Consider the following 18,809-nt stretch of genomic DNA (forward strand, 5'->3'; position numbering starts at 1 on the left):
CTTGTTCGAGATTAGGCTTTGCCTGAAGGGAATGTTTGGAATGGTTTGATCTTTAACTTTCTATTTAAATTCCACTTAACGTACAGAATAATATTAGTTTAAGGTTTACAATTTAGTGATTCAACACTTAACATGTAACATCCAGTGCTCATCCCAACAAGTGCACTCCTTAATCTCCATCATATTTAAGCCATTCCCTGCCCCAACCAACCTCCTCTCTAATAACTATCAGTTTGTTCTCTACAGTTAAGAATCTGTTTCTTGGATCCCTTCTGTCATGCACAATGTGGGGAGGCCTCAAGCTAAGATGCTCAGGGAATCGTTAGATCTAGGTGCCGAGGCACACAGACTGGGGTACTCGCTTAATCACATCAGCAGGGCTACTCCAAGGAACAAATCAAAGCACACCTGGTGTAGGGTCTGAAATATTACTATGAGTAGGGTAATAAAATAACCAAAGTCACAACAACAGAAAGCAAATAACAAGCCCCGAAAAAAACACCTCCTGAAGGGCCAGGCCCTGGACAGTGTATGGCCTGCCGTTAATATAGCAGTGCTCACAGGTGCAGAGCACACAAGCTTTTAAAACGCATAAGGTAGAGAAAGCTAGCCAAAGTGACAAAACAGAAGAATTCTTCTCAAAAGAAACTCCAGGAAGTCGCGACAGCTAATGAATTGATCAAAACCAATGTAAGCAATAAAATGGAACAAGAATTTAGAATAATAGACATAAAATTAATCACTGGGCTTGAAAAAAGCAGAGGACAGCAGAGAATCTGTTGCTATAGAGATCAAGGGACTAAAAAGTAGTCATGATGAATTAAAAATGCTATAACTGAAGTGCAAGATAAAATGGAGGCAGCCAGAGTGCACACTGAAGAGGCAGAGGAGAGAATAGGTGAATTAGAAGATAAAATTATGGAAAAAGAGGAGGCTGAGAAAAAGAGAGATAAATTCAGGAGTACTAGGGGAGATTCAGAGAACTAAGTGATGCAATCAAATGGAACAATATCTGTATCACAGGAATTCCAGAAGAAGAAGAGAGAAAGAAAGGGGCTGAAGGTGTACCTGAACAAATCATAGCTGAGAACTTCCCTGATCTGGGGAAGGAAAAAGGCATTGAAATCCAAGAGGCACAGAGAACTCCATTCATACGTAACTTGAATCGATCTCCTGCATGACATATTATAGTGAAACCGGCAAAATACAAGGATAAGGAGAGAATTCTGAAAGTAGCTAGGGATAAACGGGCCCTAACATACAAAGGGAGACACATAAGGGAAGTAGCAGACCTATCTACTGAAACTTGACAGGCCAGAAAGGAATGGCAGGAAATCTTCAATGTGATAAACAGAAAAAATATGTAGCCGGGAATCCTTTATCCAGCAAGCCTGTCATTTAGAATAGAAGGAAATAAGGGTCTTCCCGAACAAACAAAAACTGAAGGAATTCATCACCACTAAACCAGCCCTACAAGAGATCCTAAGGGGGATCCTGTGAGACCAAGTACCAGAGACATCACTACAAGCATGAAACCTACAGACATCACAATGACTCTAAACCCATATCTTTCTATAATAACACTGAACGTAAATGGACTAAATGCACCAAGAAAAGACACAGGGTATCAGAATGGATAAAAAAACAAGACCCATCTATTTGCTGTCTACAAGAGACTCATTTTAGTCCTGAGGACACCTTCAGATTGAGAGTGAGGGGATGCAGAACTATTTATCATGCCACTGGAAGTCAAAAGAAAGCTGGAGTAGCCATACTTATATCAGACAAACTAGACTTTAAATTAAAGGCTATAACGAGATGAAGAAGGGCATTATATGATAATTACAGGATCTATCCGTCAGGAAGAGCTAACAATTATAAATATCTATGCGCCAAATACGGGAGCCCCCAAATATAGAAAACAATTAATCACAAACATAAGCAACCTTATTGATAAGAATGTGGTAATTGCAGGGGACTTTAATACTCCACTTACAGCAATGGATAGAACATCTAGGCAGAGAATAAATAAGGAAACAAGGGCCCTGAATGACATATTGGATCAGATGGACTTGACAGATATATTTAGAACTCTGCATCCCAAAGCAACAGAATATACTTTCTTCTCGAGTGCACAGGAAACATTCTCCAAGACAGATCACATACTGGGTCACAAAACAGCCCTTCATAAGTATACAAGAATTGAAATCATACCATGCATACTTTCAGACCACAATGCTATGAAGCTTGAAATCAACCACAGGAAAAAGTCTGGAAAACCTCCAAAAGCATGGAGGTTAAAGGACACCCTACTAAAGAATGAGTGGGTCAACCAGGCATTTGGAGAAGAAATTAAAAAATATATGGGAACAAATGAAAATGAAAATACAACAATCCAAACACTTTTGGATGCAGCGAAGGCAGTCCTGAGAGGAAAATACATTGCCATCCAAGCCTATCTCAAGAAACAAGAAAAATCCCAAATACAAAATCTAACAGCACACCTAAAGGAAATAGAAGCAGAACAGCAAAGACACCCCAAACCCAGCAGAAGAAGAGAAATAATAAAGATCAGAGCAGAAATAAACAATATAGAATCTAAAAAAACTGTAGAGCAGATCAATGAAACCAAGAATTGGTTTTTTGAAAAAATAAACAAAATTGATAAACCTCTAGCCAGGCTTCTCAAAAAGAAAAGGGAGATGACCCAAATAAATAAAATCATGAATGAAAATGGAATTATAACAACCCCTCAGAAATACAAGCAATTATCTGGGAATACAATGAAAAATTATATGCCAACAAACTGGACCACCTGGGAGAAATGGACAAATTCCTAAGCACTCACACACTTCCAAATCTCAAACAGAAAAAAAAAGAAAATTTGAACAGACCCATAACCAGCAACGAAATTGAATCAGTTACCAAAAATCTCCCAACAAATAAGAATCCAGGACCAGATGGGTTCCCTGGAGAATTCTACCAGACATTTAAAGCAGAGAGAATACCTATCCTCCTCAAGCTGTTCCAAAAAGTAGAAAGGGAAGGAAAACTTCCAGACTCATTCTATGAAGCCAGCATTACTTTGATTCCCAAACCTGACAGAGACCCAGCAAGAAAAAGAGAACGACAGGCCAATATCCCTGATGAATATGGATGCAAAAATTCTCAATAACATACTAGCAAGTCGAATTCAACAGCATATAAAAAGAATTATTCACCATGATCAAGTGGGATTCATTCCTGGGCTGCAGGGCTGGCTCAACATTTGCAAATAAATCAATGTGATACATTACATTAATAAAAGAAAAGATGAGAACCATATGATCCTGTCAATCGATGCAGAAAAAGCATTTGACAAAATTCAGCATCCTTTCTTAATAAAAACCCTCGAGAAAGTTGGGATAGAAGGAACATACTTAAACATCATAAAAGCCATTTATGAAAAGTCCACAGCTAATATCATCCTCAATGGGGAAAAACTGAGGGCTTTCCCCCTGAGATCAGGAACACGACAGGGATGTCCACTCTCACAGTTGTTGTTTAACACAGTGTTGGAAGTTCTAGCATCACCAATCAGACAACAAAAGGAAATCAAAGGCATCAAAATTGGCACAGATGAAGTCAAGCTTTCACTTTTTGCAGATGACATGATATTATACATGGAAAACCCGACAGACTCCACCAAATATCTGCTAGAACTGATACATGAATTTAGCAAAGTCGCGACAGAAAATTAATGTACAGAAATCAGTTGCATTCTTATCCACTAATAATGAAGCAACAGAAAGACAAATAAAGAAACTGATCCTATTCACAACTGCACCATGAATCATAAAATACCTAGGAATAAACCTAACCAAAGATGTAAAAGATCTCTATGCTGAACACTGTAGAAAGCTTATGAAAGAAATTGAAGAAAATATAAAGAAATGGAAAAACATTCCGTGCTCATGGACTGAAATAAATACTGTTAAAATGTGTCAATACTACCCAAAGCAATCTACACATTCAAGGCAATCCCAATTAAAGTTGCACCAGCATTCTTCTCGAGGCTAGAACAAGCAATCCTAAAATTTGTATGGAACCACAAAAGACCCTGAATACCCAAAGCAGTATTGAACAAGAAAACCAAAGCAGAAGGCATCACAATCCCAGACTTTAGCCTCTACTACAAAGCTCTAATCATCAAGACAGCATTGTATTGGCATAAAAACAGACACACAGACCAAAGGAATAGAGTCGAGACCCTAGAATTGGACCCCCAAAAGTATGACCACCTTTGACAAAGCAGGAAAGAATATCCAATGGAAAAAAGACAGTCTCTTTAACAAATGGTGCTGGGAGAACTGGACAGCAAAGTGCAGAAGGATGAAACTAGACCACTTTCTTACACCATTCACAAAAATAAACTCTAAATGGATAAAGGACCTGAAAGTGAGACAGGAAATCATCAAAACCCTAGAGGAGAAAGCAGGAAAAAACTTCTCTGACCTCAGCCGCAGCAATTTCTTACTTGACACATCCCCAAAGGCGAGGGAATTAAAAGCACAAATGAACTATTGGGACCTCATGAAGATAAAAAGGTCAGCACTACAAAGGAAACAATCAACAAAACTAAAATGCAACCAACGGAATGGGAAAAAGTATTTGCAAATGACATATCAGACAAAGGGCTAGTATCCAAAATCTATAAAGAACTCACCAAACTCCACACCCGAAAAACAAATAACCCAGTGATGAAATGGGCAGAAAACATGAATAGACACTTCTCTAAAGAAGACATCCGGATGGCCAACAGGCACATGAAAAGATGCTCAACATCGCTCCTCATCAGGGAAATACAAATCAAAACCACACTCAGATATCACCTCACACCAGTCAGAGTGGCCAAAATGAACAAATCAGGAGACTATAGATGCTGGAGAGGATGTGGAGAAATGGGAACCCTCTTGCACTGTTGGTGGGAATGCAAACTGGTGCAGCCACTCTCGAAAACAGTGTGGAGGTTTCTCAAAAAATTAAAAATAGATCTACCCTATGACCCAGCAATAGCACTGCTAGGAATTTACCCAAGCGATACAGGAATGCTGATGCATAGGAGCACTTGTACCCCAATGTTTATAGCCGTACTTTCAACAATAGCCAAATTATGGAAAGAGCCTAACTGTCCATCAGTTGACAAATGGATAAAGATGTGGTTTATATATATAATGGAATACTACTTGGCAATGAGAAAGAATGAAATCTGGCCATTTGTAGCACTGTGGGTGGAACTGGAGAGTGTTATGCTAAGTGAAATAAGTCAGGCAGAGAAAGGCAGATACCCTATGTTTTCACTCTCATGTGGATCCTGAGAAACTTAACAAAAGTCCATGGGGAAGGGGAAGGGGGGAAAAAAAGAAAAAGCTACACAGAGGGAAGGAGGCAAACCATAAGAGACTCTTAAATACTGAGAACAAACAGGATTGATGGGGTAGGGGGGGAGGGAAAAGCGGATGATGGGCACTGAGGAGGGCACCTGTTGGGTTGAGCACTGGATATTGTATGCAAACCAATTTGACAATAAATTACATATTAAAAGAAAAAAAAAGAATCTGTTTCTTGGTTTGCCTCTCTTTTTTTTGTCCCCTATGCTTCTTTGGTTTGTTTCTAGAATACCACATATGAGTGAAATTGCTACTAAAGCTTTCTCCATAATAGCAATAAGGCTGTTTTGTTTTCTCATCATCATGTGTTCAATGGAGTAGCACTTTTAATTTTCTTCAAGAACTGCTCCTTTGCATTCACAATTCAGTTAATTGGTTGGAGAAAGAGGTTCAGCTTTTGGCCTGTTGTGGCCTTCAAAGTATCTTCCTCACTAAGCTTAATCATCTTTAGCTTTTGACTTAAAATGAGAGATATATAACATTTCCTTTCACGTAAACACTTAAAGGCCATTGTAGGGTTATTATTAATTGGCCTAATTTCAATATTGTTGTGTCTCAGGGAATAGAGAGGCTCAAGGAAACGGAGAGAGATGAGGGAAAAGCTGGTCAGTGGAGCAGTCAGAACACATATTTATTAATAAATTCACCATCTTACATGGGTGTGGTTCATGGTGCCCCAAACAATTACAATAGTAACATCAAAGATTGCTGAGTACAGATCACTGCAACAAATATTAAAATAATGTAAAAATTTTAAAGACTGTGAGAATTACCAAAATGTGACAGACATATGGAGTGAGCAAATGCTGTTGGAAAAGTGGTACCAACAAACCCGTTCAGTGCAGGGTTGCCACAAATTTTCAATTTGTAAGAAATGCAGTATCTGTAAAGTACAATAAAACGAGGTATGCCTTTATATGGGTTTTGGAGTCACTTTTTTTTTTTTAAATAAAAACATGATTGTGTTTTACATTTTCTACACTTTGCTTTTTTCTCTCAGCAATACTCCATGGAAATCTGGTATGTAGCCCTAATTTTTTTTTTAAATGGCTGCACAATATTCCTTGGTGTGCATGCCTTATAATTTCCTTGATTGATGGTCAGTAGAAAATGACAGAAATATGGGGACCCTGGGTTTTTCTCCTCCCTCAAACACAGCTGTACTGAAGTCAGATCACTCAGGATACCCAGGAAATCGATATGAGGACTGGCAGAAGGATCTCCACAGTTGGAGGGAGACAGTGTGCAGGTGTGAGGTGTGTGGAGGAGAATTGGGGGAGAGAAAAACAGTGGTGCCACGGTGGGGAGTGAACCCTTTCTGTGCAGAGACAAAAGGGAGAGAAAGAGAAAGGGTTTGAGAGTGCAGTGTTGGATTCGTACAAGAGGAAAACCTCTCTGGACCATAGACTGGGGAGTGAGAGGTACTCAGTGTCCCAGGTTTTTTGCAAATAGTCTGTGGAGCTCAAACTCTGAGGTTTTGGGAGTGTATGACTTTCTCCAGAGTGGAGCTGTGGTGTTTGCCCCTGGGGAGGAGGGCGCTGGCCCTGGAGTGGATAGGATAGTGTGGTGTAGGGATCTCCTGGGTCACACTGGAAGAGAACATTCCACTTCTTGAAGTACTTTTGGAAGAGGTATATTGCCTCTCCAAGGACAAAAGACCCTGTAGGTGCCCGTGAAAGGCGGACAGAAGCACGCACACACAGAGGCTGATAACCATAGATTCTGCACAGGTAAGGGATTGTTTTTTTGACACAAAGGACATCAGGCATAGCACAAAGAAGCTCTACTCCAGAAGAGGAGAGTGGGTCCATGTGGTACCTGGTCCTTTAAGATTTTGAGTTCTGAATCCTAGCCACACACCAGAGCTGTGGCGTAGGGCATGCTGACTGCCCTCACTATTCTTTGAGGGCTTCCTGAACAAATTGGGGTGTGAGATCCCCTGTCCAAGGATAAGAGAGTGGGGTGGCACCATTTTCCCTGTTACCACTGACATGGTGGGACTTCAGAGAGCAACACAACGGACCCCAGTGGAGGTGGGACCTGCTCACACCAAGCCCCGTCCCTCTGTGCCTGGCAATTGCATATTTACTGGGGCAGGTCTGACCCTGAGTGAGTCCAGCAGTCCTCTCCTCCAGAAGACCAGCACAGGCAGCACCCTGCATGTACCAAGGCTAATGTCATAGAGTACTTCAAAGCGTCACCTGCAGTTCTGGTGGAAACTGGATCAGGCTTACTTTTTTTCTTCTTCTTTTTATTCCCTTTGGAATCAGCCTTATGGCTTTTTTTCTTTTTTCATTTCCTTTTCTCATTTTCTTTCTATTTCTTCTTTTCTTTTTCTTTGGAATAAGGCTTATATATTTTGATTGTTTGGGTTTTTTTCATTCCTTTTCCTTTTCTTTTGGATCAGGTTTCTTTTCCCCCCCACTCTTCTTTATTCTTTTGTTCTTTTCTTTCCAGGCTTATTTTAACAAACAAATCAGAGCACACCTAGTTAAAGGTCCCAACACTCCCCACTGCAAGCAAGGAACTCTGCAGAGGGCTGACCAGTCTTAAAGAGCAGCCAAAACCCAATAGCAGAGTGCACACAGCATACACGAGAAACACTTCCTTAAGTGCCAGGCTCTGATCAGTGTATGACCCCTTTTTAATACAGCATTACTCTCAGGCGCAGGAAACATAACAAGCTTTCAAAACACGCAAAAGACAGAAACTTAGCTAAAATGACAAGATACAGGAATTCACCCCAAAAGAAAGGTCATGAAGAAATCACAGTCAGGAACTTGCTAAAAACAGATATAAGCAATATCTTATAATGGAATATAAGCAATATCTAAATAGGAATTTAGAACAACAGTCATAAGACTACTAGCTTGGCTTGAAAGAAAAGCACTGAACACACCAGAGAAACTCTTGCTGCAGAGATAAAAGACCTAAAAACAGATCAGGCTGAAATAAAAAATGGTGTAACTGAGAGGCAAAACTGATGGTAAATAGTCACAACAAGGAATGAAGAAGAAGAGGAAAGAAAAGGTGATACAGAAGATAAAATTATGGAAAGTAACAATGCTGAAAAGAAGAGGGAAAGAAAACTATTAGATCATGAAGGTAGACTTAGGGAACTCAGTGATTCCATTAAGTGAAATAATATCTGAATCATAGGAGTCCCAGAAGAAAACAGGTAAAAGGGGCAGAAGGTTTATTTGAACAAATTATAGCTGAGAACTTACTTAATCTAGCAAAAAACAAACAAACAAAACAAAAACAAAACAAAACAAAAGAACCCAAAAAAACACACCAGGCATTCAAGTCCAAGAGGCACAGAGAACTCCTGTCAAAATCAACAAAACAGGTCAATGCCACTACATACCATAGTGAAACTTACAAAATACAAAGATAAAGAGAAAATTCTGAGAGTAGTTAGGGACAATAGGACCTTAACCTACAAGGTTCGACAAGTAGGATTAGCAGCAGACCGGTCCACTGAAACTTGGCAGGTCAGAAGGGAGTGACAGGAAATATTCAACGTGCTGAAAGGGAAAAATATGTAGCCAAGAATTCTTTATCCAGCAAGGCTGTCATTCAGAATAGAAGGAGAGATGTAGAATTTCCCAAACAAAAACAAAAGGAGTTCATGACCACTAAACCAGCCCTGCAAGAAATTTTAAGGGGGACTCTCTGAGTGGAGGAAAAAAAAAAAACTTAAAAAAACCCCAAAGCAACAAAGACTAGAAAGGACCAGAGAACATCACCAGAAACACCAATTCTACAGGTGACATAGCAGCTAACATCTATTACACTAATGGATGTCAAAAGAAAGCCACAGTAGCCATACTTATATCAGACAAACTAGATTTTAAAACAAAGACTGTAATAAGAAATGAAGGAGGGCATAACATCACAATTAAGGATGTATCCACCAATAAGATCTAACAACTGTAAATATTATGCCCCCAACTTGGAAGAATCCAAATATATAAATCAATTAATAACAAATATAAAGAAACCCATTGTTAAAAATACAATAATAGTAGAGGATTTTAACATCCTACATACAGCAATGGAAAGATCATGTAAGCAGAAAATCAACAATGAAACACCAGCTTTGAATTTTACAACGAACCAGATGGACTTAACAGATATATTCAGAACATTTCATCATGAAGTAGCAGAATACACATTCTTCTTGAGTGCACATGGAACATTCTCCAGAATAGATCACATACTGGGTCACAAAACAGCCCTCAACAAGTACAAAAAGATCAAAATCATACCATACATATTTTCAGATCACAACTCTGTGACACTTCTAGTTAACCACAAGAAAAAATTTTGCAAAGCCCTCAAATACAAGGAGGTTTAAAGAATAACCTACTAAGGAAATGAATGGTTTAACCAGAAAATTAAAGAAAAAATTTAAAAAATACATGGAAACAAATGAAAATGAAAACACAACAGTCCAAAACCTTTGGAATGCAACAAAGGCAGTCCTAAGAGGGAAGTATATTGCAATTCAGGCCTACCTCAAGAAGCAAGAAAGGTCCCAAATATACAACCTAACCTTACAGCTAAAGGAGCTATAAAAGGAACAGCAAATAAAGCCTCATGCCAGAAGAAGGGAAATAATAAAGATTAGATCAGAAATAAATGATATAGAAATTAAAAAAAAAAAACAACAGAACAGATTGACAAAACGAACAGCTGTTTCTTTGAAAGAATAAACACAATTGATAAACCCTTAGCCAGACCTACCAAAAACAAAAGAGAAGGTCCCTAAATAGATAAAATCACAAATGGAAGAGAAGAGATCACAACCAACATGACAGAAATACAAACAAGTATAATACTATGAAAAATTATATGCCAACAAACTGGGCAATCTGGAAGAAATGGACAAATTCCTAGAAATTCACAAACTACCACAACTTTAATAGGAAGAAATGGAAAATTTGAATGAACCCATAACCATTAAGGAATTGAATCAGTAATCAAAAATCTCCCAACAAACAAGAGTCAGGGCCAGATGGCATCCTAGGGGAATTCTACCAGATATTTAAAAAAAGACTTAATACCTATTCTTCTCAAACTTTTCCAAAAATAGAAATGGAAGGAAAACTTTCAAACTCATTCTATGAAGCCAGCATTACCTTGATTCCAAAACCAAAGAACCCATCAAAAAGGAGAATTATAGGCCAATATCCCTTATGAACATGGATGCAAAAATTCTCAACAGGAGACTAGCAAATTGAATTCAACAGTACATTAAACGAATTATTCACCATGATCAAGTGGGATTTATTCCTGGGCTGCACAGCTAGCTCAATATTCGCAAATCCATCAATGTGATACATCACATTAATAAAAAAAAAAGGATAAGATCCACATGATCCCCTCAATAGAGGCAGAAAAAGCATTTGATGAAATACAGCACCCAATCTTGATAAAAACCCTCAAGAGAGTAGGGTTAGATGAACATACTACAACATGATAAAGGGCATGTATGAAAGACCCACAGCAAATCTCATCCTCAATGGGGAAAAACTGAGTCTTTCTCCTACGGTCAGGAAGAAGACATGAATGTCAACTCTCACCATTAGTATTTAACATAGTACTGGAAGTCTTAGCCTCAGCAATCACACAACAAAAACAAATAAAGGACATACAAATTGGCGAGGAGGAAATCAAACTTTCACCATTTGCTGATGACATGATATTCTATGTAGGAAACCCGAACATATAAAACACCCAAACGACTCCACCAAAAATCTACCAGAATATATGAATTCAGCAAAGTGGCAGGACATAAAGTAAATGTGTATAAATCTGTTGCATTTCTATACACTAATAATGAAACAGCAGAAAATGAAAGCAAGGAATCGATCTCATTTACAATGGCCCCAAAACCAATAAGATACTTAGGAATAAACCCAACTAAAGAGGTTAAAGATCTCTGAAAACTATAGAACACTCATGAAAGAAACTGAAGAAAACACAAAGAAATGGAAAAGCATTCCATGCCCATTGCCTGGAAGAACAAACATTGTTAAAATGCCTTCAACAAAGCAAGAAAGAATATCCAATGGAAAAAAGACAGTCTCTTCAGCAAATGGTGCTGGGAAAACTGGATGGTGACATGGTGGAAAACTGCCATTCCATAGGCAGAAGATATTTGCAAATGACATATCCAATAAAGGCTTAGTATCCAATCTCTATGAAGAACTTACCAAACTCAGCACCCAAAAAACAAACAACCCAGTTAAGAAACAGGCAGAAGACATGAATAGACATTTTTTTCCAAAGACATCCAGATGGCTGATAGACAAATGAAAAGATGCTCAATATCACCCATCATCAGGGAAATACAAATCAAAACCACAATGGGATATCACCTCACACCTGCAGAATGGTTAAAATTAACAACACAAGAAACAATAGGTATTGGCGAAGATGTGGAGAAAGGTGAACCCTCTTGCACTGTTGGGGGGGAATGCAAACTGCTGCAGCCTCTCTGGAGAACAGTATGGAGGTTCCTCAAAAAATTGAACCAGCAATTACATTTCAAGTATTTACCTAAAGGGTACAAAGATACAGATTCAAAGGGGTACATGTACCCCAATGTTTATAGCAGCATTATTAACAATAGCCAAACTAAGAAGAGAGCCCAAATGTCCATCAACTGATGAATGAATAAAGACGGTGTGGTATACACACACAGGAATATTAGCCATAAAAAAAAATGATATCTTGCCATTTGTAATGATGTGGATGGAGCTAGAATGTATTATGCTAAGCAAAATAAGTCAAAGACAAGTACCATATGATTTCACTCATATGTGGAATTAAAGAAACAAAACAGATGAACACAGGAGAAGGAAAGGGAAAAAAAGAGAGGGAAACAAACCACATGAGACTCTTAATAATAGAGAACAAACTGAGGGTTGATGGAGGGAGGTTGGTGAGAGATGGGCTAGATGGGTGATGGGTATTAAGGAGGGCACTTGTGACAACACTGAGTGTTGTATGTAAGTGATGAATCACTGAATTCTACTCCTAAAGCCAATATTGTCCTGTGTTAACTAACTAAAATTAAAAAAGAAAATTTCCTTCATATTCTACTCTTTTTCATTTGAAAAATGGGCATTTATCTTTATTTTCAGAGTTTTATCATAAAGATAAATACTATAATAAACATGTTTATACATATATCTTTATATACTAGTACTCATATTTTTATGATAAAGGTTAACCAAAGTGGGGATGCTAGGTCAAAGGGTAAATATATCTTACATTTATTTTCTAAATCCACCCACCCATTCATCTATTCATTCATTCAACTGATATCTGTAATAACATAGCTCAGAAAATGCCAATATAATACCAGGTTTTAAGGATAAAAAATACCTCAATAAAAGTATCACTTAACTTCTTTCATCCACTAAAGTATGTCAGAAATGATCACAATTTAATATTATGAATTCTTTAATTTTATACTTTATATGAGAATATAAAATTATATTCTAAAATAATAACCACAAATAAATCTTTAACCTTTCTTTTTTCTTTTCTGACAATAAGATCAGTTTCTCCATTAACAGTTTTAGTGAAAATTGACCTAACTTTTTCTGAGCTATTTTCATCTGAGAAATAGTGAGAAAGATTTTGGCTCCTTAATTTCATTTTGTTCATATTTCTGAAAACCAAGAAATAAACACTATGATTTTATTTTTTTATTTCTATAGTTTTTCATAACTTTTAAAAAATGTAATTGTAATGGGTCTATTCAACACCAAGTAAAAACCTTCAATATACTTATGAAAGTACAGTAAGTTAAGTACTATTGCTATTCAAGAACAAAAGTCTAAAATATGCAGGGAAACATATAAATAAAATAATGAAATCAGATTATTTCCATTAAAATATGTAATATCTGGATAGTAATGTTTTGATACTATTTTGCTTTTGAAGCTAAGAACAGTAAAAAATAAATCTAAATTGACTTAGAAAGCAAAACCAGATACTGAAGATATTTCTCTTCTTTATTTCTAATAGTGCATGAAATTAATTAGCTTCAGTTTTTAAGCCACATTTCATTATAATTGGGCCTACCCAAAGATAAGCTGACTTTGGACAAATTTAAGGTAATTATCAGTAAACACAAATTCTGGCAATAAACATGGTTTCCAAAAAGTGCTCTTTGTAGGAACTGTAAAAAGAATATGGAAAATAGCCAAAGAAATATTTGTATTTACCTTTTCAAGTTTTAATTAAAAACGTCAATATTATAAATTAAGAAATTAACTGAAGCTTATTTACAAACAAAACTGATTCTAGAATTTCTAAAATAATAGTGGTAGGAATATACTATATTAATAAATACATATTTATGAAATTTGACACTAATTTAAAGCAAAATTTCATACTAATAGAAAAGGATTATTTACTTAACCTATTTGTAAACATACCTAGACAGGTGTCTTTCTGGGTTCGTGGCTGTTTTCTTCTGAGAAGGCGCTCATAAAGGACCTGCATGTTGGCCTTGGCTAGTTACAAGGATTGCACACAGCACTAGTTACTAATACTCCTTTTACAATAAAGTTTACTAGAATTTTCCAACCTGATAATAGACTTAGTATTGATCTGACAGTGCAGTTAGATTAGAACACCACAGCAGAGTCTTTCAGTTAGTTAATTAGCTTATTAGAATTGCAAATGATGTACATTTAAGTTTATATTACTTTGTTCTTTTTTCTATTTAAATGTATGAACTACTCAACATTTCATAATCCAATGTTATTTTTATGTTTTAATTTCTTAGACTAAGAATTTTAGAGGTGGCAGGGATCTGAGAAATGAGCTAGATCAACCCCTGCTTTTACAAGTGTAGATACCAGGGCCCAGAAAGTTTACATCATCTGCCAAAGCCTAGATTCCTGAACTTGTGACTCCCATTTCCAGTAAGAGCTCCTTGCACCAAACGCATGTTTAACTACACATTATTTAAAAAAAAAAAAAAATGTACATCATTCAACTAGTAGAAAAGAAAATGGCAAAAGCAGAAAGGAATTCAAGGTATTATTTTAAAAGAGGGAATAGGGTTTAGATCTATTTTTCAAAGCATGGTAGAGTTTAAGACTTTTATATATACTTATTTGAAAACTCAAGAAAAATATCAAATAGTAGAAGGAAACACAATAAACACCCTTTAATTAAGAACTACTTTATATCCACCTATTAAAACTGGTGAATGTAATGATAGTCAACAGTGCTTTATGGAAGTACTCTCTAGTGCTTGTAATATAATTTTGCTAGGATAAAATAAATAATGTTAATAATTCAGAATATGTAATTATTTTTTTAAATAGTTAATAGTATTTTTTAGATATTTAGAAGATGCATTGAAGAATAAACTAAAATTCACAATAAATAGAAAATATAAAGATGAAAAGTTTAAGAATAACAAATGCTACCAATAAATATTTATTGACGATGAGTCTTGATTTTAAAGATCCCTAGTAAACTATGATAAGTTATGTGTTGATGCCTATATACTTTATAAGTAACAACAAAAACTATATTGTGCCATTTCATTCATTCATTCATATATATTATTCAACAAATATATTTTGAGTAGGTAGTATGTGTAAGGTACTAATAATTTTATTCTTTCACTATTTAAGACTAAAGTCTAGGTTTGCCTTAGAAGTTGGTTTGTGATAAAATATTTTAAGCAAATAATTTGGAATAAAGTTTGTATTCATTTAGTACCTAACTTCTGATATTAAATATAAGGGCTCTTTTAATTATGATTTTTCTATATTACATGTATAAGGCCAAAGTAATATATATAACATAAAAGCCACCCTTACCCGTAAGATAATTTATAACCTGATAAATAAATGAATTATCATGTTGAATTATATTAATAAATTAGTAATAAAGTGCTAATACTGTGTAAGATATTTGAAATAAATCTTGGCTTTGAAGAGGTGCTTGTTTTAATCATTATGTATTTACCAATAAATATTACTTCCTTTTAGAAATATTTTTATCTAACTTAAAATGTGACTCGTGCTTTTTCATTCTCAAGTATTACATGTTAAATCTATTTGAAAATTATATGCAGATAGATGTCTTCCTTATACAGACATTTATATGCCCATCTCAGGTACAACTCTCTACATTAAAGCCCCAAGAAGTCCTGTCTTGCTGGGTGAGTCCCTCCTGTCCATCCCAATGTTGAACTGATCACTTATTAAAAGAAGAGAAGTCAAGGTTCTTTAAAGAGAGACCCTATTCTTTCCTCAGTAATTAGCTTAATACCTGACACAGTAGGTGCCCATAAAAGCCCAAGGGAACTACACCATTAAGAAGTCTTACTCCTAGAGCTCCTTTACACCCTCTGTCTTTTGGATGTCCTCGTTTTTCCTTCCTACTTATGCACATCTGGTTCCCTTCAATCACTCTTTCAAATGAAAACCACTTTGTGTATACAGTCCCAAAGCTAGTAAGGGACAGAAATGGCTCCAAACATGCACTCTTAAGCACAAGATAATGCCTCTATGAATTCTACTACACCATTCAACATCCAAACTACTAACAGATTTTTCTAGTAGAAATACCATTATTCATGGCTTCTAAGTTTCACACTGCTTCTTTTTAGAATTCTATTTTTCAGGCACTTGGTATCGTCCTTCATCAATGTTGTAATTTAATAATTCTGTACTTTGGTCATTAACCAAAATTTATAATGTGATTCTAAGAAAATGTGCTGGAGTTCCAAAAAAATCAAATTAAAAAATATATGAGCATCATTGTTCCATGAATTGAGGATAGTGATAGTCTAGATTCGTTCTACTCTACAAACATTTCTTACATGTTCAAAAGAGAACATTTGAAAAAGTTGACTTTTGAGGCAGTGGTTTCCTACAAGATTTTCCTAAGAGAAACAGAAGGATTCTAAATACACAAAATAGCAAGGAAAAAGAGTATTTCAGAGACAGTAATCAAAATGTTTCTACCATTTTTGTCTTGGGAAAGAATACATGAACAAAAAAGAATAAATTTTCCTATTGTTTGTACATCTGTATATACATTGGGATCCTTGAATTAAGTATTCTAAGTAGTCAACTGAGTGATATCTGTTAATCAAATCCACTGGAGTAATTGCTGATAGGCAGTGGCACAATATCAGCATTTTCTCACAGCTGAATTTAAGTGACATACAAATCATTACATGTTCTTACAATTCTTTTATATCCCCAAATAGGCAATTATAATAATAGGCTAACTAGTCTCAAACCCAAGAATTATTTTCAATAACAGTGACTATTTTTAAGAGTGCCTCAACACTGTTAAAAGACTGAGATCCTTCAGAAACAAATAAACAAAGAAAACTGATTAAGTAAAATTTAAAAGTAATTCTTGATTTATTCAAGTATATAATGACAAAATTAATTTATTCTGAGAATTTTAAAATGTGCTTATTATGATGAACTATTAGCTGATGTTTGAAAAGAAAAGCTTATTAAGCTAACATAAAAGGTCTGAATAAAAACCTATTTTTGCTAATCTCCAAAATTTATCTTCTGTGAAATATGTGCAAAAGCATTCTGTATACCATTCTACAAATGGTATGCAAAATCAAGACAAGATCATTTTTTATTGTGTACTGTAACATATATGCAGATATTACTGCTGGACTAAAACCAAGATTGATTATTTTAATGATTTAAATAAATTTCAGAATGTTAAAACTGAGTAACATTATTATTCTCTGAATTAAAAGAAATAAGATCTGAGATCACTTAGAACCAAATGTATATAAAAATGATCCAAGCACCTACAATCTGCTTAGATTTAAATATTTGGAAGTACAGATTTAGCTCATCTCCCCATGATTTTGTAGAGAATTATAACATTTGCTATCTAGTATGTTTTCTGGTTATATTTTAATAGAAATGGTATATTGACATATATTTTTTAAAAATCTATCAAAAGACTCATTTCAAACTTAGAACCAAGAAGTTATTTCTCAATACCATAAAAAGAATTTTTAAATTGCAGAAAGTAATATCAAGGGTCAAAAAAGATGGAATTGAGAAAGAAGTAGAAGTGAAGCATATAAACACTGTAGTTTTAGTAAAGAAAAGCTACGGCAAAGCTGATAACTAGCAAAATGAGAATGAAGAGAAGACTTCAACTATAGATTAGGTCTGGCTACTTTTAACATACCCAGTTCTAGTTTCTGACAAGAGGGAATCTCTTCTGTTACCGTAATGAAGTAGCTGTGCAATCCTTTGAAGGCTAGCAGCAAAGTGGCACAAAGTGTATAATGGAAATGATACGCATGATGTAGGAAGGAGTCTGCAATGATGAAGCTGCAACCCTAAACAAAGAATAGATTTGGGATATACAGTATTAGTAACCAAAAAATACTACACTTAAAACTTCAAATAATAAAGGAAAAATTCTAAACATTTACTAACTATTCTAAACCATAAAAATTCAGTAATATTTTAGAGAATTGCTTCTGTTCGTACAAGTAATTGAAACATATAAAATGTGACTCTAGTAATTTCAATTACAGTGGGCTTTTAAAACAAACAGATTAAATTATGGTTTTTGAAAACTGGAGATTCAAATTACATTTGCACTGCAGGACAGATACTCTGTTTCTATAGTATAAGTCCCTTTCCTTTTAAGGAAATATTGGTTGTACTTCTACTATTGCAAGCTGAGTCTCAACTCTGGCAACTGTTCTTTACAAGCTCCTTTGGAATGATTCTACCAGTTCTGTTAAGGGAGCAAGAGGTGATAGTAACAAGTTAAAAAGGCATTGTCAAAGATCTTTATCCATTAAATCTGGTTAATCGCTAAGTATCAGGTTAGTTTTCACAACAAACAACTGGAACCAACCAATTTGTTAAGATCATATTCAACTAGATCTGTAAATTACTGAATTCAAATAATTAATAACATAAATATCACATTCACAGATACAACAGTTAAAAAAGACTTCATTTAAAATAAGAGGAAAAAAGGATGCATAAGTATTTCAGTTCTTACGTCTGGTGATAACTGTTTTGTGTAGTTTATACCAAAGACCACACTTTCAAGAGTAGGAATCACAGAATCTTTGTTTTGTGCTGGTGCATTTCTATTTAGCCAAGTTGTCTTCACAGGGCGAGGAAAGCTGGAGAAATAATTATTACATTATTATTGTCCTAATAGCCTATTTGAATGTTGAATACTTACAAAAGAAAATCTTATAAAAATAAAGAGCAAGGGTTTTGCAAAGTTATAATTTCTAAAGTATTCTGAAAAATGTCCTTTAATAACTGAAATCATTTATGAAAAGACAAAGAATATATAAAAAATCAAGAC

General features: G+C 35.4%; 1 protein-coding gene across 11 annotated transcripts in view; it reads right to left on the minus strand.

Annotated features, from left to right (window-relative positions):
* The window catches only part of FAM135A (family with sequence similarity 135 member A), a 120,358-nt gene that overhangs the window by 59,730 nt on the left and 41,819 nt on the right, over positions 1–18,809 (minus strand). For 7 of the 11 annotated variants that reach the window (XM_027057486.2, XM_027057479.2, XM_027057481.2 and 4 more), the window contains 3 exons: positions 18,492–18,618; positions 17,658–17,811; positions 13,889–13,966 (listed from right to left, as the gene is read on the minus strand). In XM_027057486.2, the coding sequence (XP_026913287.1) occupies positions 13,889–13,966; positions 17,658–17,811; positions 18,492–18,618 (359 nt within the window). Of the gene's footprint in view, positions 1–13,888; positions 13,967–17,657; positions 17,812–18,491; positions 18,619–18,809 lie in introns of those variants that run through there. The other 4 variants (XM_027057487.2, XM_027057480.2, XM_027057477.2 and 1 more) reach the window with 2 other exon arrangements.

The sequence above is a fragment of the Acinonyx jubatus genome, chromosome B2 (assembly GCF_027475565.1).
Source record: "Acinonyx jubatus isolate Ajub_Pintada_27869175 chromosome B2, VMU_Ajub_asm_v1.0, whole genome shotgun sequence".
Taxonomy (NCBI): Eukaryota; Metazoa; Chordata; class Mammalia; order Carnivora; family Felidae; genus Acinonyx; species Acinonyx jubatus.